Genomic DNA, 21803 nt, shown 5'->3' with positions numbered 1-21803 from the left:
CAATTATGAAGGAGCTCACCATTATTTGTTTTAACTGCAATGAGAGTCAAGAAAAAAAAAAGATTTTTTCATATTGAAATCACTTCTAGGATACATATAAATACAGTCATACATATACGAAAGCTCTCCAATTTACTTACAAAACTGAAGAGAAAAAAATCTCTGCTAATAAAAATTTTAATTCAAGGGATTTTTTGATTGCAAGGTTCTTTTATTTTTAAATTACTTAAATTAAATTAAATTAAATTAAATTAATTACTTACATAATTGTATTTGAGCTTTTTTGGGAGCTTTGTGATTTTTGCTTTTTCTCTTTTAGCTGTGATTAGTGTAATCATTTTTTTGTGTAATCAGATTGGTGATTTTTTTTCGTAAGACAAAGTGTTATTTATTCGCAATGTCAGTGATAATAAGAATAAAAAAAGAAATATAGGGGAGGCGGGGGTTAATTAAATCAATTTTTCTAGATCCTTTTCTAGATAATCTTTAAGCCTTTATCTACATCTATATCTATATGACTTCTCAATATAATTTTATTTCACATATTTCTGAATAATATAACTTGTGGGAAAAATTATGATTTAAAATTTATTTCACTGACTTTTCGCCTCGTTCTCCCCTACATATAATTTGTAAAGAAAAATACGAAAAAAACACAATATAATAATAAAACGTGATTCTATGAGCAAAAATTGCAATTTTATTTGTCATGGCGGGAATCCCTCGATGAATTCTAAGTAAAGAAAGATCAAAAGGTACACACAACATTTTTGCCACATAAGCCACACATAGTTCTTTTCTTTTTGTTGTTGTATCTCTTACAAATATGAAGTCATATTTATCACTTTTGATCTAAAGTATTCTCTGCGTATTAAATCTTTTGTACCTAATATAAAAAGCAAGTGTGCTTCTCCAAAGAGAAATAGTACGTTTGCGGTGGTGCATTGTATTACTACAGTAAAAATCAGTGAAACAAAGAGTCACAACATTGGATTTGAAGATTTTCTACTTTATTAAATTACATTATAGTGTTGGAAAAAAAACTTTTTAATTATTTTCTTCTGTGATTTATTAATTGTGAAAATATTTGTTTATTTTTTAAAGGACAGAACAGAAGGTAATAAAGCTGCATTAGAAAGATTTAAAGTTTAATTTAGCATGTTTGATTATTTCAAAATTAATTTAAATTTGGTGAAAAATTTTGCCTTTTTCTTCCGTGTTGATTCGAAATCATCATCGAGTTAAAACTAATTTTGAAAGCTTGATGCGTTTCGTATTGCTTTAAAAGTCAATATAGATCATCTAAAAGCTTTTTTTTGTTATATAGTACAGACTCATCAGAAATCACATACGAATACCCAAGACTTTAACCAGAGCTTTTAGAAAACGTTATCAACCATTTAGAAAATATATGTCTCTGCACAAAATATGTATACATAGATAATGCCCATATATATACAAATACTATCATCTTAGCATCTAAACGACCGTTGAACACATTTTCCAATATTACCTGGAGTGGCATAATAAATACTCTACTAAACGATCAATCAAGTGGTTACCTTGAATGGTTATTTACTTTCCGTTGGGGCATGTGTGTCTTTTGTCTTCGAAATTCCGTAGAAGACACGATACTATACTCACCTGTAGTTCCCCGGTGTCCAGGGCTGGACCCACGGAGAACTTAATGGAATTTTAAATAATAAGAGATCTTGCAAAAAAAAAATTGTCAAATTCTTAAGATAAATTCTTTCTTAAAGTAATATCTTATACAAATAGTAATCCGATTTGACTTATTTCTTTTAGTAAGATATTGCACTAGTTAAAATTAATAATCCAATTGAAAGAAATGAAAAATGGTTTAAAGAAAAATATGGATTAGAATTATAAGTCAAATGTAATAAGATTTAACCCATTAGGGAACATTGAAATGTTTTCATCTCATTTTTCTTCTTTTCTATGGTAAATTAAACTATTATATTTTTTAATTAAACTATTATATTTTTTATATTCAATTGCTGCTGGAACTGTCTCGATAGCCCCTGAACATTTATACACTAAACTATAAGAAACTCTAAGGATCAAGAATCAATTACTTCATAGAGCTCAAATTAATTTTCGTGAGGACATTAAAGGGTTAAAAAGAAACCTTTTATACTTTTTTTTTCTCTCTAACGTTTACTAAGATGCAATGAAAGTAAGAAAAACTTTAAAAGAGTTAAAATTCAAAAAAGTAATATAATAAAAGCACAACATTGGTGCGATCCACCAAAGTGCCACTCTGTTGCAAATGAATGATGCCATTCAGTGTGGAATTTTTGCCTGGTGTTGGAGAACCTGGTGTTGGGTGCCTTTTATTCATTGTTAGTCCATCTCTCTCGTACTTGAGATCAAGTGGCTTGTCGTTGGCAAGGCGAAAAATGTGAAGCAATAAAGTGAAGAAAAATAATAAAGAAATGGGTGAGACAAAGAGACATTTCAAATTGTATTGGATTGAGGTGTTCAAACCACGCAATACATACGTGAACAGATGTTAACAATTTCAAGTTGAATTACCTTTATCGTGGTCCATCGCTGATATCGGAAGGTACATGGGCGTTATGCTCGACACCGTATAACGTCGTTGTCAACGTGAATTGAGCTCAGTGTTTCTTCAACGCCACTCGCTTCACCTTCGAAATTTAACATTTTTTTTGTATTTATAATTTTTGAAATACAAGTAAGTTTGTGCGATGCTTTCACTGTCACCTATACATCTTTTTTTTTTTACTACGTATTACTTCTTCCCGGCTTCGGTGATCTGTTTTTTTTTTAATAATACATTTTCGTTATGTACGTACATACTACAAATATGTACAAATGTGCCCCAAAAATATAACTTTGAATAACGTCTTCAACATCTCATATTTGCTGGAAAGCATGTGATATTGTAAAGTACATAATTAAATTAATATTTAGTTGATTTAGAAAGTTTAAATAAATTTAATAAAAAAAATAGCATGATGTACTCAAATTAATCTCAATAATTCGACAAATTAGTATTAAACTTCCTACTAATCTGTAATATAGGTCTATATCCACAATCTTCTTTACTAAAATTACAATTACGTTGTACGAAATTCCAAACATTTCTACTAAAAAAACAGTTTGTATGAGAAATACTGTGAAAATCTGGAAAATCGCCCTTGAATTTGTTGAAGCATATCTTTGGTATTTCCTTCTTTTAATGTTGTGTACATGTATTATTAATTACATAACATAATAACGAACTTTGTATTATATAGATTACTGTTATATATTTAAAACAACATTAAGAATCTCAAAATTGATTTAAATAATTAAAGCTTGGTATGGGCAATTAAAGTCTTAATTTAAAAAAATAAATAAAATTGGGCCTAGTTTGGAAAAATATTCAAGTCTGGATTAAAAAGCATACATACCCCTAATTTGGGGAACTAACCGTGAGTTTTTGTTGTTGTTATTGCCAGAACTCCAAACGAGTGACGTGAGGGATGGATGTAAGGGAAGGAGATGACCAACATGGTGATGATGTCGATGGGGTAATTGTGGCAAAAGCCACAGCTATGGTTATCCTCTTTCTGGCATCTCTACTATTTGGTTTGGTTCCCTTTAAACTCGCCAAGTGGTGTAAGTGGGTAGATCAGGACACGGGTCGCAAGTCAAAAACGGGAAAAACAATTGGAGCACTTCTCTGCTTTGGCGGTGGTGTCCTACTTGCCACGACATTCCTACACCTCCTCCCTGAAGTTGGGGACAATATTAAGGCATTGGAAGATCAGGGTCTTCTGCCTGAATTTCCCTTTCATGCCGCTGAATTCCTCATGTGTCTCGGTTTCTTTCTCATGTGTCTCATTGAAGAAATTATTCATATGTACCTGCGTCGTAGCCAAAGACAGAGCTGTGCTAAAAATACAGCAGTGGCCACAGAAACGGCTTTTGAACGAGCTTCCCGGCGTTCTTTTCGCAATGGAAGCATTTCCACAACTGATCTTGTTTCATCAACTGACTCAATTACACAAAAGCAACAAATTACTGGCTTAGATTCGGTCCATGCACAAATTCCTACTGGTAAGAAGCAAAAAGAACAACAACAAATGATTAAGTTCTTGTTGCAGTTTTAACATTTAAAAAAAAACCTTATTTTTTTTCAATAGGCCATACCCATCTTCATGGGCACACCCACCTGCCACAGGCAAGCACAGAACCAGAAGACATAATCGTATCATCACTCCGAGGTCTTCTTGTTGTTCTAGCACTATCCGTTCATGAACTATTCGAAGGCCTAGCTGTGGGCTTAGAGAGCTCAGCTAGCAATGTGTGGTATATGTTTGGAGCTGTTGCAGCACATAAATTGGTGCTTGCATTCTGTGTTGGCGTTGAGCTTGTCGTGACACGAACCCGTACATACTTAGCTGCCATTTATGTGGTAACATTTGCTGCTGTTAGCCCCATTGGGATTGGTATTGGAATTGGAGTTTCAGCAGCAGGAGATGCATCATCGTCTTCAGTTCCCGCCGCAATTTTACAGGGTCTAGCCACTGGTACTCTACTCTATGTGATTTTCTTTGAGATCCTCTCGAAAGATCGATCAGGCTTCATCAGGTACCTCGCAACAATTTTAGGATTTGCCCTAATGTTTGGCCTCCAATTTCTAAGTAAGTACTTTTTCTTTAAGTATTATTGTCTGTTACATTTTATCATATCACTTGTTGTGCGCACATTCTTGATTAAAAAAATACTAACAGGAAAATAAGTGCCGATTAAAATATGTGTCAATTGATACTCTATCGCGCGCCGCCAACAAATTAAATAACAAAAAAATCACATCAAACTGTTTACATTTCAGCTGGTCACGAGCACAGTCACGGAGATGATGGACATGGACACAGTCATTCACGCAATGGACGTGCCATGGTACATAAAAAGTAGAGCGACTGAATCCTTAACTTTTTAATAATTATTATATTTATAATATTGTAAATTTTTTTCTTTTATTGCATAGTATTTTTTTTCAACGAAATTTTGTACTTATTGAAGCATAAAGTAAAATAAAAAAAATGTTTTTAACAAAAAAAAATCTTTTAAAAGGAAATCACAAGAAAAAAGATAATGGGTCTCAATCAGTAAACAAGAATTTGGTATTCTAAGTTACATCATTACTTTTCTTGTTGTTGGGAATAATTGAGATAACATTTATTCTTTATTTCTTACGGCAAGTATTTTCTCATTTCTTTAATTGAAATACTTTGTTGCAGGAAAAGGGAAAGACTGAGCTTTCTTTGAGCTTATTTTGACATGATTAAATTTAATTTTTATACAAAACATAATTCATAAATTATTGTTTGGAAAATGAACATAACAGATTGAAAAAAAAAATCAATTAATTAAAATTTTGAAGAATTTTCATTAAGCTTTTAATCCATCTGTATAACGTCGAAGCTTTTATTCCATGGTGGTCTGGAAGTGAAGGAAATAAAAGTGAAATCAAACTCTTAAGCAACTCTCAGGAATTGCCTCATGTGAGCAACAAACTCGCGGATGGTGTTGCAAACGTCGTGACGTCTTTAAATCTTATTTTACTTTCAGCTGAGAGAGAAAGAGAGAGATTTCTCTCTGCTTCCTCCACTCTCGAGGATTCTACTAAGCAACATAAACATAAGTAATAATCTATTTAAAAAAAAATTCTATAATATAAAGCTTTCTTTAATCTCCACATTTAACACATTTGCTTGTTACTCAGAGACCGTGCTTAAAGCTTTTGTCTTCTACAATACATCTATGTATGTATGTATTTTGTAGGTAATAAGACCTCATATAAAAATGTAGTTAACAAAGCTCAAAACTTTAATGATAATTGTGAGCTTTTTTTTACTTAACTAAAACAATTAATTTTTTGTGGTTGTTACAATAAAAATTTTCTCCATAAAAAAGAAACATCCTTCACATAAAAAAAAAATATGTAGGTACGTAAATGTTGAGTTATGTTGACCCCCTCGATAAAAAAAATTACGTTGAGACTACACCGACTACATGACAATAAATTACATGTAATTTTCAAGCATTAGGAGTGTGTTGCGAGCAATTAAAAAAAACCGCGCGTTTCAACCCGTTTTCTCCTCCCACAACGTCTCTTTCTCACTCATGATTTTTTAATATTTTACATCTCTATCTCAACTAGTTGCGAGATCTCTTGCTTGAAGCTCGCTCTTTGTTCCCCAGTTCAGTGCTTGCGATCTCCCGATGTGGCCTCAGAGCGCGAGACCTCCGCGTTTTGTAGTATGAAGTGAAGTGAATGCGATTTTTTTTGCGTGATACAATCTTGAAGAAATCCCTTTTTGTACAAACCCTTTTCTCTTGACCTACGATCCCCACATGCCTTTGACTTGACACATGTAAGTGATTTGTTAGGAATTTCCCCCCCAATTACGTATGGGTGGTAAAATGTGTTGTAGGAAATTCCTCAACATGGGCATTCCCTCAATTTATGAGCATATTATATTTTTTTTTATGTGTTATCTAGCCAAGGGCTGCGGTCAAAGTCATTAGATAAGACATGGACAATGTTCAAGTGATGTAAATAGCCTAAGTTTGTGTAGCCGAGTGATCATTGAATGATAAGCTTAAAAGCGCTTAAAAATTTTGAAATGAAAGTTTCTGTGCGATTTTTTTTTCTTAAACTTTGGATAGGTACCCCATCAAAATGGTTATTATTTGCGAAAGCAACACTACGCTGTCATTAAAAAAAAAACTTAAACAAATAGTTTTCTTGGAAACTTTCATTTTCTATTTCATTACCTAAAAGTTCGTTATAAAATAAATTTTAATATATTACTTCGGTTTACCTATAATTTTTTTTTTATAAATTTTCTTTGTTTATTTGTTTGTTTTATCTTCCACGGCTTGTGAGTTTGATGTATATTCTAAAGAAATAAATAGATTAAAAAAAATAAATAAAAGTTATGCATCACGTAGATAAGCTTTTTAGATAATTTTCTTGCTGGGCATTAGTTTAAATAAATAAAAAAAACTAAACTAAGAAAAAGAAACATTATTGGTTTGTCACAATAGTAAGAAAAAATAAGATATATTGTTAACTATACCTAAGTGTGACAACAAAGATGCTTTAACACAAAAGGAGAACTATTAAAAAGAAAGCTTTGTTGTAAAAGCCACCACGTATCGTATTCATTTTACTACCGCACATGATGAACGAATGAAATAAAAGTAAAGCCATTGTTTTTTTTACCCTTTTAGACATGGTGCAACGATGCCGACGGTTGCCTCGCGGATTTTAGATGAGTTTGAACGGCGTGGTGTATCCCGCCAGAGACTCTCTTACGCCCTTGTCGGCCTAGCTGTTGGTGCGTATGCAGTAAAAGTGGTAGGACGACCATTGCGTCGGCGTTTAGCTGCTAAGAACATCCCACCGGAGAATAACAATGTACCATCAGCTGAAGAGAAGGCCATTATTGAGGCAGAGCGTCTCCTGGCGCGCCAAACAACATCCCAACCAGGTCTCAATCGGGAGTTTATCGTACAACTTATTCAACTCATTCGAATTATGGTTCCACGACCGATTTGCCGTGAAACTGCCCTCCTAGCCGCTCATACAGTTTGCTTGGTCAGTCGAACATTTCTTTCAATTATCGTGGCATCCATGGAGGGTCGAATGGTGAAATTTATTGTACAGCGTGATGTTAAGAAGTTTTCCTTAATGCTCCTCCAATGGCTTGGAATTGCAATACCAGCTACATTTGTCAACAGCATGATTAGATACCTTGAAAATAGATTGGCACTTGCCTTCCGTACTAGGCTTGTACGTTATGCCTATCGACTCTATTTTAGTGATCAGGTAAGATCTGACAATGAACAAATGATACAAAACTTTAAGATTTTTTTTTTAAATATGTATGTATTTTTTAAGGTCTACTATCGATGTTCAAACCTCGATTCACGAATCGAGAATGCTGATCAGCGATTAACTGATGACATCGCCACTTTTACAAGTTCTGTAGCTCACCTCTACAGTCACCTTACCAAACCTTGCTTCGATCTCCTACTCATTGGCTTAGCCATGGCACGATCGTCGCAACGCATGAAGGCTTCCGTCGTGTCAGGACCTCTTCTTGCATTTGTTGTGATCTCAACCACAGCACACGTACTTCGTATTGTGAGCCCGAAATTTGGGCAGCTTGTGGCTGAGGAGGCACACAGATATGGATATTTGCGGCACATCCACTCGCGTATTATAACAAATGCTGAAGAAATAGCTTTCTATCGTGGACACAGGTAATATTTTTATTAATCTTTTTTTTTTTCTATTAATAACGCCTGATGATGATTTTCTAGGGTTGAATTGCAACAACTACGGGAAGCGTATGAAAGGCTCACGCGTCATATGAATGTAATTTTCGGACAACGGCTGTGGTTTGTGATGTTGGAGCAATTCTTCATGAAGTACGTGTGGTCAGGCACGGGTATGGTAATGGTATCCCTACCTATACTCACAGCAAGCCGTTCCCGTGAAACGCAAGCCATTAGCGATCGTACGCAATATCTCACAACGGCACGAAATCTCCTTATTTCCGGTGCGGACGCTATTGAGCGCCTCATGAGCTCCTACAAGGAGATTGTAGCTCTTGCTGGGTACACACATCGTGTTGCAGATATGCTGCATGTTTTCCGTGAGACAAGTCAAGGGAAGTATGCGCGTACAAAGGTGGCTGAGTCACGGAATACGGCACTACCATTGGATTTTGGACCCGATGGTCAGCCAATTATTGCGGGAAAAGTTATTCCCGAAGGTGCATCAATTTCTCTAGCAAAAGTCCCCATTGTTACACCCAATTGTGATATCGTTGTACCCAGTCTCACGCTAACCATCCATCCGGGGCAGCATGTCTTGATCACGGGTCCCAATGGGTGTGGGAAATCCAGCTTATTCCGCATAATAAGTGGCCTATGGCCTATCTACGGCGGAGAACTACGTATCCCAGCAGCATTGCCAGATAAACCGTGCATGTTCTACATCCCTCAGCGCCCTTATATGTCCATTGGGAGTCTGCGTGATCAGATAATCTATCCGGATACACGACAGGATATGGAAAGGAAGAAGGTATCTGAGGAAACACTAAGGGACATCATGAGTATGGTTTCACTTGAGCATATCGCACAACGAGATAGTTTTGACGAAGTGAGAGATTGGAAGGATATCTTAAGTGGCGGTGAGAAGCAGAGAATGGCTATTGCGAGATTATTTTATCATAGGTTGGAAGATTTTCTTTTTTAATTTAATTTTAAATTATTATTTTTATTTTTAAAAAATTTACGTTATATGTATTTTCTTTTAGACCCCAATATGCATTGCTGGATGAATGTACTAGCGCTGTTTCCATAGACGTAGAGAGCTCAATCTATGAATTAGCCAAGAGCATGGGAATTACCCTGATGACAATTACACACAGGCCAACCCTTCGTCGTTTCCATACGCATATCCTTGAATTTGATGGCCAGGGTGGTTGGGTTTTTCAACCCTTAACACAATGACCTTTTTAAGAGATAATTTATTTGATGCGGTTTTAATTTTTGTATATAGTGGAGGTTTTGTTTTTTTTTTTCAAATTTTATTTTATAATATATATATTTTTGTATATTTTTGCCAAAACAGGAAAATGGAAATAAAAGTATTATGCTGTTTATGCTTTCTTTATTGTATTTTTTTTGCCGGTCCTACAGAGCACAAGGTACAGGGGCTGAATGTAGATTAAAAAAAAAAAAACGTTTTTTTCGCAAGCAAATTCAATTTATTTTTGGGCAATAATAATTTTTGTTTCTCTTTCTTTTAAATGTAATGACTATTTATAATTTATTAGTTGAACCACGCATTCTCTGGCACGAGATTCATGGCAGAAAGAAAGATACCCATGGGGGTTCTCTTGAGTTGAGTAGCCTGAAACGTGTTGACGGCCTTGCTTTTAGTATTTCTCAGCCTTAATGAAGCATGTACGAAGATCACTGGAAGAGTAATTTTTGATTTTTTTAAATTAATATTTTAGATATTTTTTTCTTACAGATTTTACCTGAGAATGGCAACAAAACGGTGAGAAGAACAAACAACATGAGATCGAGAAGATAGAGAATAAGCAATGCTATCACACAAACAATTCCAACGATGCGTCGAAAGTCCCCAAAGATGTCTCCATGGCGCATAAGAACAATTTTGGTACCTCCTGCTGTACCTATTCCAACGAGCAATGCCTGCAAAAATTCTCGAGGATTCAGAAGGAGTAAGAGGACCCAAACAAGTGCAGCAGTGCAGAAGTAATTGCTTTGGTAGTACAGGAGATTTTTCACCACACGATTGCCCCACTTCTCGAGATCATTAACACTGGGTAGGCCAAAAGAAGCACTCGACAGTACAAAGTCATTTAAATCGCGAAGTGGAGCAAATTGTAGGTCCGTCATTTTTTTTGTCTTGCCTACTCCCCAAAATTACATTGAATCAACACCAACAACTATGATTTTTCTTACAATTTTTATATACGTGACCTCATCCAAAACAAAAAAAAATATGAATCGTCAAAATTTTGACAATATAATTTTAATGTCATTTTGACAAAGAATTTATGTCAATGTCAATTAAAAGTAAGGGATGCCAAACAACCCGTCATCACGAATGCTTTGTGTTTTGAACGTGCGAGTGTGTGTGTGTGAGTGGATAAAATGGCGATGTGAAATTTTTTCCAACTTTTCTCACCAAAAAAGCCACAATTTTCGTTTTCCTTGCCTTCGTGCTGCACATCCACATGCGTGTGGGCATCCCTTGTGTCGTGTGGTGTACATTTGGCGTGCGTGAAATGTGATTTGGGGCATTCTTGTGGGTGTTTCACCAAACGAACACTTGACTTGGCCCTAAAAGTGCACAGAGGGAGTTTTTTTTCTGTGTGTGCTGTGCTACCTACCTACCTCTGTGCATTCCGTGAGGGAGGAGTCGCCCCAACAAAAAAAAATTAAAACGATTTTTACGCACTTTTGGGGGCGCTTGTGGGCACATTAAGTTTACTTGAGCCGTGCGGGGGAGTGGCGAGGTGTGTGCCATGTTTGAGCGCAAGCGAAGAAAATTCGGCCTAGCGCCGCCGTGACGTGCGGAGCGCCCCAAAAAAGCCCGCTCCCGTCGTTGTGCTGCAAGAAGAAAATAAAAGGACACCTCGGTGTGTGATGTGCTTTACAATGCCAACTGAACCCAGGGACAGACTCGGGGATAGGATGGTTATTTGTGTGATTGTTATCCTATCGGTTACAATGGGGGGCTGTGTGGCCCTCGTGGAGACATCAAATACGGTGCCATCGCCAGCAAATGATGGCATTTTCATGGATCCGATTGGGAACCTCGAGCAGAACATTGCAGCCGTGTTCAGCAAGGTGGCCTACGGATCCACAACGACTAAACGCAGTATTCCGGACTCGGTGGCCATACCGAGTCTCACCACAGTTCCCAGTCCACTTCTTACTACATTTAGGCAAGTCCATCTTCATCACTTTCTATTTCTCTTCATCTTCTTCTTCCCACTCTGCAGCATCTCCTCACATTAATATTTTTTTCCCCATCAAGGACAAAAATTGAAACAATTTTACCTCCTAAGATTAAAAAAAAATAAATTAGTTTAGGGTTTGACCTAATGGAAGACAATGCTTCCTATGATTTGAATTTTTTTTTAATATAAATTCTGAAAAATTATAAAATTGATAATTTTATTATGTACCTATGTATGTTTATTTAAAAAATAAATTCTTTAATTCATATTTCTCAATCCCTTAAAAAGATTCTTAAAGGAGATTATGTACCTATATTTATGTTTTAAAAAAATTCTCTTATAATTTAGGCTTATTGCAAAAATGTTCATATATAATTATAGAGGAGAATGTGGCTAATCTGACTGTTAAGGTAAATGTGTAATGTCCACTCACCTGTAATGAGTGTGTGGAGTGTATGTTGAATCTATGTTGTGTGACTGTTGTGTGCGCTGTGTTGTCACCTGTAATAAGTGTGTGGAGTGTATGTTGAATCTATGTTGTGTGACTGTTGTGTGCGCTGTGTTGTCACCTGTAATGATTGTGTGGATGTGTATGTTGTGTCCGGGTTGAAGGACAATAAAATTTTTGAACTTCTTCGTCCTTCTAAATTCACTGGATTGGAGGAAAACTTGGAATTTTCACTTTGTTTTTGTGTTGGCACGTTTGTCTTCTTTGTGGTTTTTTCCGGAAGTGAATCTGACAGTGATGGCATGTTTTTGTTTTTGTTTCGTCTTCTTCTTCTTCTTTGAGTTGTTGTGTGTAATTTATTTTGTGACGGGTGCTTGTCAAATTTTGTGCGTAAAGTGCGTTAACATGCTGGGGGGGGTTATGCTGAGGGCGATAGTCCCTCAACCAATGACTGATGATGGGGAGTTATCTTCCTGCCAACAAGCCCCCAGAGATTGTGCATCTTTCTGGTTCCATCTTGCGCTGCTGATTGCTGGATAGTTCGTGTCACCACGCACAATGCTGATGTCTCCAAATGCTAACATTCTGCGCCTTGCGCTTCTCAGCTTGAACGAGAGAGCGCCATGTGACTTCCAGTTGGTGTTGACTATCGTCCTTGTCTTGTATTCCGCAGGTGGGTTCCTACTAACTTGGTGATATGAACTGTCTGGCTTGGATCTGATCTTTGGGATCACTTTCCCGTGGGGACGTGGAGAAATCCCATCTTTCAGGTGTTGTGATTGACGTCTGGGGTTTACTGGAGGGCGCTGGTTTTGACTGGGGGATTGACGAGGTACCGTTGGAGAACCTGCATGTAGAACATCCCGTGATGCTGAAGCAGTGGCAGCCATGCATACAGTTTGTTGAGCCGACAATTTATTCCGATGGGCTCCTGAAATTACCCATCCAAATTGGGTTTCCTTCATGATCGGAAATCCGGTGCCCAAACGGATTACATTGTGGGTTAATATATCATTGTAGAATTCATTTCCTATTAGTAGGTCAATCCCCTGAGGCACATGCCATGCGGGATCGGCCAGGATCAGTTCGTCTGGGATTGGAATGTCTTGGGTGTTAACCTCCCAATTAGGAAGCTTCTGTTGTAGGATGGATGGGACAATCTGACACATCAGTGTGAAGCTAACTTCCTGATTGGTTCGCGGCTTCACCACACATTTCAGTTCATATTTTGATTGGGTTGTTCCTGCGCCTGCACTACCGATCACCGTGTCTGAGCCTGAGAAGGGCAGCTTCAGTCTTTGTGCAAAGGATTGCGACAAAAGGTTTGCCTGTGCACCCGAGTCCAGTAATGCTCTACACTGAACCAGGTTCCCATGTTTATCGAGGATTCTGACTACAGCCGTCTCCAGGAAGACTCTTCTGGCCGACTTAGAGGAGGTGGACGAACCAACGAGCACCGCTGATTGCTCCACATTCTCATGCGTTTGGGATCCCTGAGATTGTGTGTCGTCATCTTCGGCGACTTGATCAACTGTGGCTACGGCTGCGGTGTTCGATGTTGGTTGAGGGGTAGCGAGCGCAAATGCGTCATGAAGAAGAGTACTATGGGGTCCTGCACACTTCCTGCATGCGAAGAATGTACATTCCTTGGTCTGATGAGTATCTGTGAGACATTTACGGCAGAGTTTATTGCTGCGAATCAATTCTAGGCGGTCGTTGGGAGCCATTGTTGTAAATATGGGACATCTAAAAATCTTGTGGTCTGTTTGGTTGCATGCATGACATCGAGCGGTGGAATTGGCAGATGTAGATGCCATGACTGTGCTGTTGGACCCCCTGGTGCCAAATGGTACTGTTGAACTCGGTCTAGTTGGAGCTGAGGTTCCCTTGGACACTATTGGGTGACATCGTTCAATGGATTTCATGCGGTTTTTTAAGAATTGCATGAATTCTGGAATGGTAGGGGAGTTGCTGGTTAACTCGCGAGACCATAAGACTTTCGTCTCCTGATCAAGTTTGTTAAGCAACAAATAGATGACCCATGGATCTCTGCTAGACACGCTCATGGCATCCAGTGAGTTCAGCACTGAATTTGCTGTGGTATAAAGTTCCATGAAGCTTGCCGGGGTTGGATTGGTAACCGTTGCCATCTTGCAGAACTTCTGGACATGGTGGTGGACAACAGCAGCCTGGTCTTCATAGTGTGACAAAAGCACGTTCCAAGCAACGGCATAATTGTCTGCTGACACCGCCAAATCCTCAATCAGTCGCTTGGCAGTTCCCTTCACCGACATCATAAGGTATTGCATTTTTTGGACGTGACTTAGTCTACTGTCTCTGTCTACCATGGTGATGAACATGTCCTTGAAATGCTGCCATGCAGTATATTCACCAGAAAACTCAGGAAGGGAAAGGGTTGGTAGTCTTGGGAGTGCGTGGTTATGATTTTGAGTTCCACTAAGAAGTGCCTCTCCAATTTTGTCCAGGAGTCTTGTGTTCCTCATTTCCGCTCCCGCTTGAAACTCAACGAGACGATTGAGAACTTCTCCCAGCGAAATAAGGTTCGGTTGCATGGTTTGAGGTATTGGGGTATGTAGTCGGGAGGGTCCCGCATGGGGCTCCCGGGGAACATTGTCCGAAGTGGAAAAGAGGGGTTTATTCGTAAGGGATTCAGGAATAGAATGAAATGCTGAGGGCCCTTGTTGTGGTTCATGGCTAGTCACCGGTGGACCCTCCACCCTCCTGTTTAGCTTCATCTTCCTCCGAGTCTTCGCATTGGCTCAATAATTGCAACAGCTGATATGTAAGTCGCTCGATTCTAGCCTGCAAAAGAGCGTGCTCTTCTGCCTCATTTTCCTTAGCTGTCTTACTTGCAATTAATGACTCATGCACCACCTGTAACTGTACTTCAATGTCTTTAAGCTTGGTAAGATTCCCCTGTACATCCACCTCTGTGACTGCTTGGTGCTCAGTAGTGACTCTTTCCACGTATGCTTCGATTCTTGTGAGGTGCCCTTTAAGGGTGATCCTCTTTTCCGCCAAAGGCATGTCGAATGAATTATGCCCTTACTTTGCAAAAAACTGGGAGCTCGGGGGATATTATAAATATTTGGCAGAGCAATTTCTAAACGAGGACTGTAATCGTTTAGCGCTGCTTCCGAGTCAACTCAAATTGGTTGACCAAGGTCTCGGAGGACCATAAAATGTTAAGGTAAATGTGTAATGTCCACTCACCTGTAATGAGTGTGTGGAGTGTATGTTGAATCTATGTTGTGTGACTGTTGTGTGCGCTGTGTTGTCACCTGTAATAAGTGTGTGGAGTGTATGTTGAATCTATGTTGTGTGACTGTTGTGTGCGCTGTGTTGTCACCTGTAATGATTGTGTGGATGTGTATGTTGTGTCCGGGTTGAAGGACAATAAAATGTTAAGGTAAATGTGTAATGTCCACTCACCTGTAATGAGTGTGTGGAGTGTATGTTGAATCTATGTTGTGTGACTGTTGTGTGCGCTGTGTTGTCACCTGTAATAAGTGTGTGGAGTGTATGTTGAATCTATGTTGTGTGACTGTTGTGTGCGCTGTGTTGTCACCTGTAATGATTGTGTGGATGTGTATGTTGTGTCCGGGTTGAAGGACAATAAAATTTTTGAACTTCTTCGTCCTTCTAAATTCACTGGATTGGAGGAAAACTTGGAATTTTCACTTTGTTTTTGTGTTGGCACGTTTGTCTTCTTTGTGGTTTTTTCCGGAAGTGAATCTGACAGTGATGGCATGTTTTTGTTTTTGTTTCGTCTTCTTCTTCTTCTTTGAGTTGTTGTGTGTAATTTATTTTGTGACGGGTGCTTGTCAAATTTTGTGCGTAAAGTGCGTTAACACTGACCTTTTGGCTTTCTTTCATATTATTTTTAATAAACATTTTTAAAATATTTTTTTGCTTCATATATTTTTCTTCTTATAAAATTTATCCTAATATGCTTCGAGTTTTTTTTCGGATTTGAAATAGAAAGGAATTTTCTAAATCTGCTTGGAAATTGCATTTGTAATACTTTCAATAAAGCTTTAAAAAATTATTGTTCGAGTTTTATTTTAATATAGCTAGAATAGATTTTATTTACAATTTTTCTTTATCTAAAGAACATTGCCTCTATAACGAATATAAATTAATGCACAGGGGTAGATTCTGATAAAAATCTTTTTGGATGGAGTTTTTAAATCGTTTTGTTGTCGCTCTACAAAAGAAAAAAACAAAGAATTTAACAGTCAGAAATAACTTTAAAGAGCCCTGAAAAATTAAACTTCCTTGAAAATTCCATTTAAAGAAAGAAATAAACTGTCAAAATCTTATAAGATTTTTCTCAGAATACCAAAATTCTTACAACTAACGAATTGTAAGAAAAGAAAAGAAAAGATTTGTCTCAGAATCTACCCCACAGTTACAATTTAACTCTTCTTCCTCTCCTTGCATTTCCCACAATGCTAGTTAATTTCCAAAAGAAAAGGTTAAAACATTTTTTATGTTATAATGCAATAGATATCGTGAGCGAGAGAGAGACAATGGTCATGACGTAGATGGTGACCAAGTGATAAACCAGAGTGCATACGACCTGGAGCTCGAGAAGGATCACGCACTGCCAACGTCAGCCCCAAATGCTGACATACTTAAGAGCAACAGTAATCCAACGTACCCGAATCCTAATCGGCACCACAACCAGGATCGTCATAGGTTGCAATCGCTACCCAATTCGACTGGTTAGTTGTTTTTTTTTTACCAACAACAAAAATAAAAAGCTTCATTTTCCCAAAAAAAATTACTCTTAATTTATTTTAAAATGTTTTTAGAATTCGCGCGCAAGGGCCCAACGATGCCCATGTTCCCCGGAGATATGCCCTCATATGCGCCACCTTCGCGTTCCTTCTTCACTCCGCCCCTACCGCCGGAGTATCAGAATCCATTTGCCGATAAACCCACCCTGAGGGGAACAAATAGCGATCTGGGTGTTATTCATGCAAGTGGTGGCTTTCACAGGCGCCCCATTCCACCGCCAAGTTTAGTTCCTGGCTACGAAAGGATCCCCTATCGACCACCTGATCTTGTCCCAGCGCGTCCTGAGGATGAAATGGTGGGTGCGCCAAAACCCAAGGAGGAGATGCATATGTATGAAATTGTCCGGAAGAAAGCACTCAATACGCCATCAATTAAAACGCAAGATACGGGATTTGTTAATGTCACCGAAGCTGGCCCGGGAACGAATGCACCAGCCGTTGGTACGGGAGTTTTGCATTTTCCCAGCATTTCGCGCATTCTTTCCGGCTCCAATGGGCGTAAGGAGGATATTCCGGATATTTTACTGCGAACGGTAACCGTGCGACCGGCAATGGCACCCAAAAGTCCCACTGTTACAGCTGTAACGCACTACCAGGGGATGAATCTCAATAAGAATCGTGATGAAGAGCCAGAAACTTCAACAGAAGCACAAGAACAAAGGGTAAGTGTTGCACTTCTTTTAGCTGTGATTCTTTCTTCAAAGAAGCACAGCTTCTGTGTACACTCCAAAATGCAAAGTCATCAGATCGGGCTCAAACTTGGGATGACCACGAATTAGGGTCCCTACATTCCAAAAAACGGTGGCGCCAAAAATCTTTCCGTCCGGCCGTCCGGCCGTCCGTCCGGCCGGCCGGAACCTTTTGCTAAATTACAAGAGAACGGTAGTAGATAGAGACTTGCGGTCAACGGCAAAGTTCATATATCGACTGGAAGACATCCGATTATGAAGTCAAATCCCACCCCCCACCCCGCCGTCCGCCATTTTGAATAACCTCAAAATTTTGTTTTCGCTATATCTCCGGTTCTATATTAGCTAGAGATCTGAAATTTTGATATGTTGTAGGAGCTATCAAGACCTTTCCAACGATACCTCATTTTCGAAAATCGGCCAAGCCGTTTAGCCAATATGGCCGTCACAACTTTTCATCGAAAATCGGCCATAACTCGAGAACGGCTTGACCGATTTTGATCAACTCGGGCTCAAATGAAAGATATTAACGAGCCCTACAACTGCTCGGAACATCGCAAGTTCAAAAAATGACCGCAAGTGGCGCTTAAATCGAAAACAAAATTTTCGATGAGTTTTCGAAGAATATCTCGAGCACCGCTTTATAGAATTACTTCATATTTTGATATGTTATAGTTGACTATAGTATCTATCACCATGCCAAAAATGAAGAAAATCTATGTAGCCGTTCCGGAGATAAAGCGTTTTAAAGTTTACATGTCATATCTTGAGTTGCATAAGACCAATGCCCCGCGAAGCGGGGCGTTTTATATATACACATATAAAAGTAAAGTAAAATATATATAAATGCATAGATATATACATTATATATACATATAAAAATGCAAAGATAAATATATATAAACTGTAAAGATAAAAATTAAATATAGCATGGATGGAACAGTATAAAGCGAAAGAACGGTAAGTAAAACTTACGGGCTGTGATTCTTTCTTTGTCAGTGAAATGTGAAATTAACTGAAAATTGAGGATGGGCAAATTTTGAGGAAGGCTTTCTCGCGTACCGAATCACAGCCAACGCCCACGATTAAGGCTTTTCACAAAATATCTGCGCGTTGGCTGTGATTCGGTGCGCGAGAAAGCCTTCCTCAAAATTTGCCCATCCTCAATTTTCAGTTAATTTCACATTTCACTGACAAAGAAAGAATCACAGCCCGTAAGTTTTACTTACCGTTCTTTCGCTTTATACTGTTCCATCCATGCTATATTTTTTCTTTCTTTCTAAAAAGTTAAGCCCAGATTAATAGAAAGACAGAAGAAAAACAAAAACGGTTAAGTTGTTTAACCTTTAAGAACGGTTAAGCTGTTTAACCTTTAAGAACGGTTAAGCTGATTAACCTTTAAGAACGGTCATGCCGTTTAACAAATATAGCGCTGCAAAGTCAGATCTGACTTTGAGTAGCAAAAACTAGGTCAAAAACTATTCTGAGTAAACTGAAAACACACTTTTTTTTTTAAATATAAATTGGATAGCATAGACCTTGTAAAATTTTTATCAGAAGTAGCTTAGATAAGTCAGTTGGACCTAACTTTTCAATCTTAAATTCTAAGGTTAATTAAAAGATGATTTTGTTTATATTTTTGTGGGAACAGGAACCAGTATCTCAACCTAAGATTAAGGAACCCAAAACAACGACACCCTTTGTGACAGATGATGATACATACTCAACGCACAGAATTCAGAAACTTGTGAATAGTGATGCAACCCCAACAACAACACTCACCCCATCTGTACCACCCGTCCTCAGTGCCGATAGGCAATCAGCTCTTGTCACGTGGACAATTGCGTGGAATATTCATGTGTATTTATCAGCAATCCTATATACAATTCTAGCTGTATATAGCATCTTCAAGATGATCTTCTATGATAAGCTGACGCATCTCTTTTCCCAAACGTACTTTATTACCATCCACATGATACTCATTGGGATTTGCCTGGCACGCATTTTCTACCTCTGCTACGATGCGTACAACATGCATTCATCCTTTACGGCCTTTGTGTCTGAATTGCTGCTCAATTTGCCCGCTCTCATGCTTGCATTGACTTTTGCCACCTTAATTCTCTTCCTTTTGCTGCGGAGTCTCAATCATAAGGCCAATAGGTGAGATGACAAATGATTATGATGATGGTAAAGTTTAAGACTTTACACAATTTTTTCTTCTTCTCAGGTATTCTGCCCTACTGCGCCCATTGACAATTGCTGTGGGTGGTGGTGTACACATTGGACTCTGTGTTACATTGCACTACGTTGAGAGTTATGGGGTGCGGGCAAAGGTGGCCTATGATAGACCACCACCACGTGTTCTTTCACTAATTTGCCAGATAATTTTCATCTTTGTGTGCTTAAGCCTTGGCACATTCTACCTCTATATCTATCGGGTGCTGAAGCGGGTGCTACGAAGTAAAAGTCAGAATTATATTCATGGCTATCAGAATCTCTCTTATGCCATTCACATTACAATTGCCACTGCACTACTATTTGTTCTCATGGCAGCTCTACAGGTTTGTACATAATTTAATTATTTTCTTTTTTTTAATTAGGCGTTTTGTTAATAAAAAAAAAACATTTGTAAAGAATGGGACAAAAAATTCAAAATTCAAAAGTCAATGTGAGAGAACATGATTGCAGTGCTTCATTGTTTTTTTTTCACTCTTAGGTTTACGGTGCAGTGAGTATTTCGGCAACACAGGATTTGGATTGGCTACAGTGGGGCTATCAATTCTCCCTGCGCCTCATTGAGATTGCCATTGTATCGCTAATTTCGTGGGTGGGATGCCTCAAGACGGGACAAGCAAAGGTGCAACGTGAGAAAGCTGTTGAGCAGCACATATCGGGCTTTGCACTCTTCCCATGTACATCGAGTTCAAGTCAGGAGCACTTTGAGACAGATTACCCAGCTGTTTGTAATGCCAATACGAATCTCCACACGTACACCCTACGCACAGGGAAGCCAATTTACGATGATAATTTCACAGTGAATCCCATCGAGGCAAAAGCAACGGCGGCCCCGGATGATCTACACTGTGGTAGTGCTCAAGGGAAGGAGACTGAGAGTGTACATTCAGCTGACCCAGCAGATCACTATGAGAATCCCAATTTTGAATTGACTGGCAGCGCCAGTGTGGGGGGTGGTGTAGGTGGTGGACGGAAGGAGGAAATGTTTGATGTTTGCTACTCAGAACCGATGCAGTATGATTTTCAGAATTTAGAACGACCCACATTTGAGCGTCCATCGTCACGCAATGAATTTCGTGCTTCGAAGAATCTCAAGGCACTCAAGGGGGCAACGGAACGGAGGCACTTTAACCCGTACAATTCATTCGATCGACGCGCCCCTGAGGATTCCTTGGCGGCGGGTGTGCGTAAAAGTGGGACATTGGGTAATATTGGGCACTACCATGTGAATCAGGGGAGACGATGTGAGGCCCCCGGGCGTTTGGCGGGTGTGCAAACAATTCAGCAACAACGGCCCCGATATGCGGGAAGGTACTTACAGCGTCCGCAGGAGGTACAGGTGGCACAGGATAAGTCGACAAGCGCAAATAGTAGCGATGATAGTGTCAATAGTGGGTCAATGCTAGTGGCGGAGGCGGGATTTGTGCGTTTCAGGGCACTCGATGAACTCGAGCAGCAGGGTGTGGTGAGGGATAAAAGGCTCCTCCAGTCATAGTACCGGCGCCACATTCCCAGTCCTTCAACGTTGTCTCTCACGTAGCGCTCCCTCCCCTATCATACATCTGCACCTCACACACACACACAGACAACTATTTATAGACATTTAAATAAAGTAAAAAAAAAGCTAGCATAAGTTTTAGGTGAGAATCTCAAATAAAATTGACATTACTTTACAATTATACATAAAGAAAAATAATTAACAATTAAATGAACATTGCGTCAATTTTTCATGTCTTTTACTCTTTTTCTTTTCTTTCTCAATGAGATTTTTTTTCAGAGGATCTTAGGGATTACTACTCCAGAGAGAAATAAAAGTCTTAAGACCTGAGGAAAGTTCCCATTTCCATTCGATTTTTTTAACCCTTTAAGGTTTATTGGGTCATACGCTGACCCAAACGTGAAACATTTCATTTTTTCAATTACTTATGAAAGTAATTGTTTTTCTATTTTACAAATGCATCAAATTCACGCATAAGGGGTCAAAGAAGACGTTCTAAGTGAAAAAAGTCGTCTAAAAAAATTTATAGAATAAAAATCGCGATAAAAGAGCGCA

General features: G+C 38.6%; 4 protein-coding genes and 1 long non-coding RNA gene across 8 annotated transcripts; 3 read left to right on the top strand and 2 right to left on the bottom strand.

Annotated features, from left to right (window-relative positions):
- Positions 1-919: 919 nt before the first annotated feature.
- Positions 920-5098, top strand: LOC129793905 (zinc transporter ZIP3-like). Of its 4 annotated transcripts, none has more exons than XM_055834412.1 (4): positions 920-1117; positions 3489-4089; positions 4176-4676; positions 4868-5098. In XM_055834412.1, exons 2-4 carry the CDS (start codon positions 3513-3515, stop codon positions 4948-4950), a joined length of 1161 nt encoding a protein of 386 aa, XP_055690387.1. In that variant the 5' UTR covers positions 920-1117; positions 3489-3512; the 3' UTR covers positions 4951-5098. The 4 variants fall into 4 exon arrangements, with proteins under 4 accessions (XP_055690387.1, XP_055690385.1, XP_055690384.1 ...); XM_055834411.1 differs by lacking the exon at positions 920-1117 and adding an exon at positions 2395-2719; XM_055834410.1 differs by having other exon boundaries at positions 983-1117; positions 4176-5098.
- On the bottom strand, positions 2159-2634 carry LOC129793912 (uncharacterized). Its single transcript, XR_008750975.1, has 2 exons — positions 2557-2634; positions 2159-2398 (listed from the first exon to the last, which is right to left on the bottom strand). It is a non-coding gene; the product is annotated as an uncharacterized LOC129793912 (long non-coding RNA).
- A 1104-nt stretch (positions 5099-6202) lies between the features above and the next one.
- On the top strand, positions 6203-9717 carry LOC129793900 (ATP-binding cassette sub-family D member 1). The gene is made up of 5 exons (XM_055834392.1): positions 6203-6413; positions 7276-7873; positions 7946-8310; positions 8371-9288; positions 9372-9717. The coding sequence occupies exons 2-5, from the start codon at positions 7289-7291 to the stop codon at positions 9565-9567; spliced, it is 2064 nt and encodes a 687-aa protein (XP_055690367.1). The 5' UTR covers positions 6203-6413; positions 7276-7288; the 3' UTR covers positions 9568-9717.
- An 84-nt stretch (positions 9718-9801) lies between these two features.
- Positions 9802-10624, bottom strand: LOC129793909 (PRA1 family protein 3). Its single transcript, XM_055834415.1, has 2 exons — positions 10101-10624; positions 9802-10035 (listed from the first exon to the last, which is right to left on the bottom strand). The coding sequence occupies exons 1-2, from the start codon at positions 10483-10485 to the stop codon at positions 9890-9892; spliced, it is 531 nt and encodes a 176-aa protein (XP_055690390.1). The 5' UTR covers positions 10486-10624; the 3' UTR covers positions 9802-9889.
- Positions 10625-10659: 35 nt separating this feature from the next.
- LOC129793895 (uncharacterized) lies at positions 10660-21473 on the top strand. The gene is made up of 6 exons (XM_055834387.1): positions 10660-11540; positions 16534-16751; positions 16842-17488; positions 19167-19675; positions 19743-20076; positions 20232-21473. The coding sequence occupies exons 1-6, from the start codon at positions 11239-11241 to the stop codon at positions 21243-21245; spliced, it is 3024 nt and encodes a 1007-aa protein (XP_055690362.1). The 5' UTR covers positions 10660-11238; the 3' UTR covers positions 21246-21473.
- Positions 21474-21803: the final 330 nt, after the last annotated feature.

Source organism: Lutzomyia longipalpis, chromosome 3 (assembly GCF_024334085.1).
Source record: "Lutzomyia longipalpis isolate SR_M1_2022 chromosome 3, ASM2433408v1".
Classification (NCBI taxonomy): Eukaryota; Metazoa; Arthropoda; class Insecta; order Diptera; family Psychodidae; genus Lutzomyia; species Lutzomyia longipalpis.
The sequence above is the reverse complement of the archived record's forward strand: the minus strand, read 5'-3'. Positions and strand labels throughout refer to the sequence as shown.

What these genes read in the sequence shown, in the direction of transcription:
- LOC129793905 (XM_055834410.1), top strand. Translation starts at nt 3,513, where the DNA reads ATGGATGTAAGGGAAGGAGATGACCAACATGGTGATGATGTCGATGGG. An exon ending in CCATGCACAAATTCCTACTG is followed by an intron (nt 4,090 to 4,175) that starts GTAAGAAGCAAA and finishes TTTTTTCAATAG; the next exon opens with GCCATACCCATCTTCATGGG.
- LOC129793900 (XM_055834392.1), top strand. Translation starts at nt 7,289, where the DNA reads ATGCCGACGGTTGCCTCGCGGATTTTAGATGAGTTTGAACGGCGTGGT. An exon ending in GACTCTATTTTAGTGATCAG is followed by an intron (nt 7,874 to 7,945) that starts GTAAGATCTGAC and finishes GTATTTTTTAAG; the next exon opens with GTCTACTATCGATGTTCAAA. An exon ending in GCTTTCTATCGTGGACACAG is followed by an intron (nt 8,311 to 8,370) that starts GTAATATTTTTA and finishes ATGATTTTCTAG; the next exon opens with GGTTGAATTGCAACAACTAC.
- LOC129793909 (XM_055834415.1), bottom strand. Translation starts at nt 10,485, where the DNA reads ATGACGGACCTACAATTTGCTCCACTTCGCGATTTAAATGACTTTGTA. An exon ending in CGTTTTGTTGCCATTCTCAG is followed by an intron (nt 10,036 to 10,100) that starts GTAAAATCTGTA and finishes TTACTCTTCCAG; the next exon opens with TGATCTTCGTACATGCTTCA.
- LOC129793895 (XM_055834387.1), top strand. Translation starts at nt 11,239, where the DNA reads ATGTGCTTTACAATGCCAACTGAACCCAGGGACAGACTCGGGGATAGG. An exon ending in CTCAATCATAAGGCCAATAG is followed by an intron (nt 19,676 to 19,742) that starts GTGAGATGACAA and finishes TCTTCTTCTCAG; the next exon opens with GTATTCTGCCCTACTGCGCC. An exon ending in TTCTCATGGCAGCTCTACAG is followed by an intron (nt 20,077 to 20,231) that starts GTTTGTACATAA and finishes TTTCACTCTTAG; the next exon opens with GTTTACGGTGCAGTGAGTAT.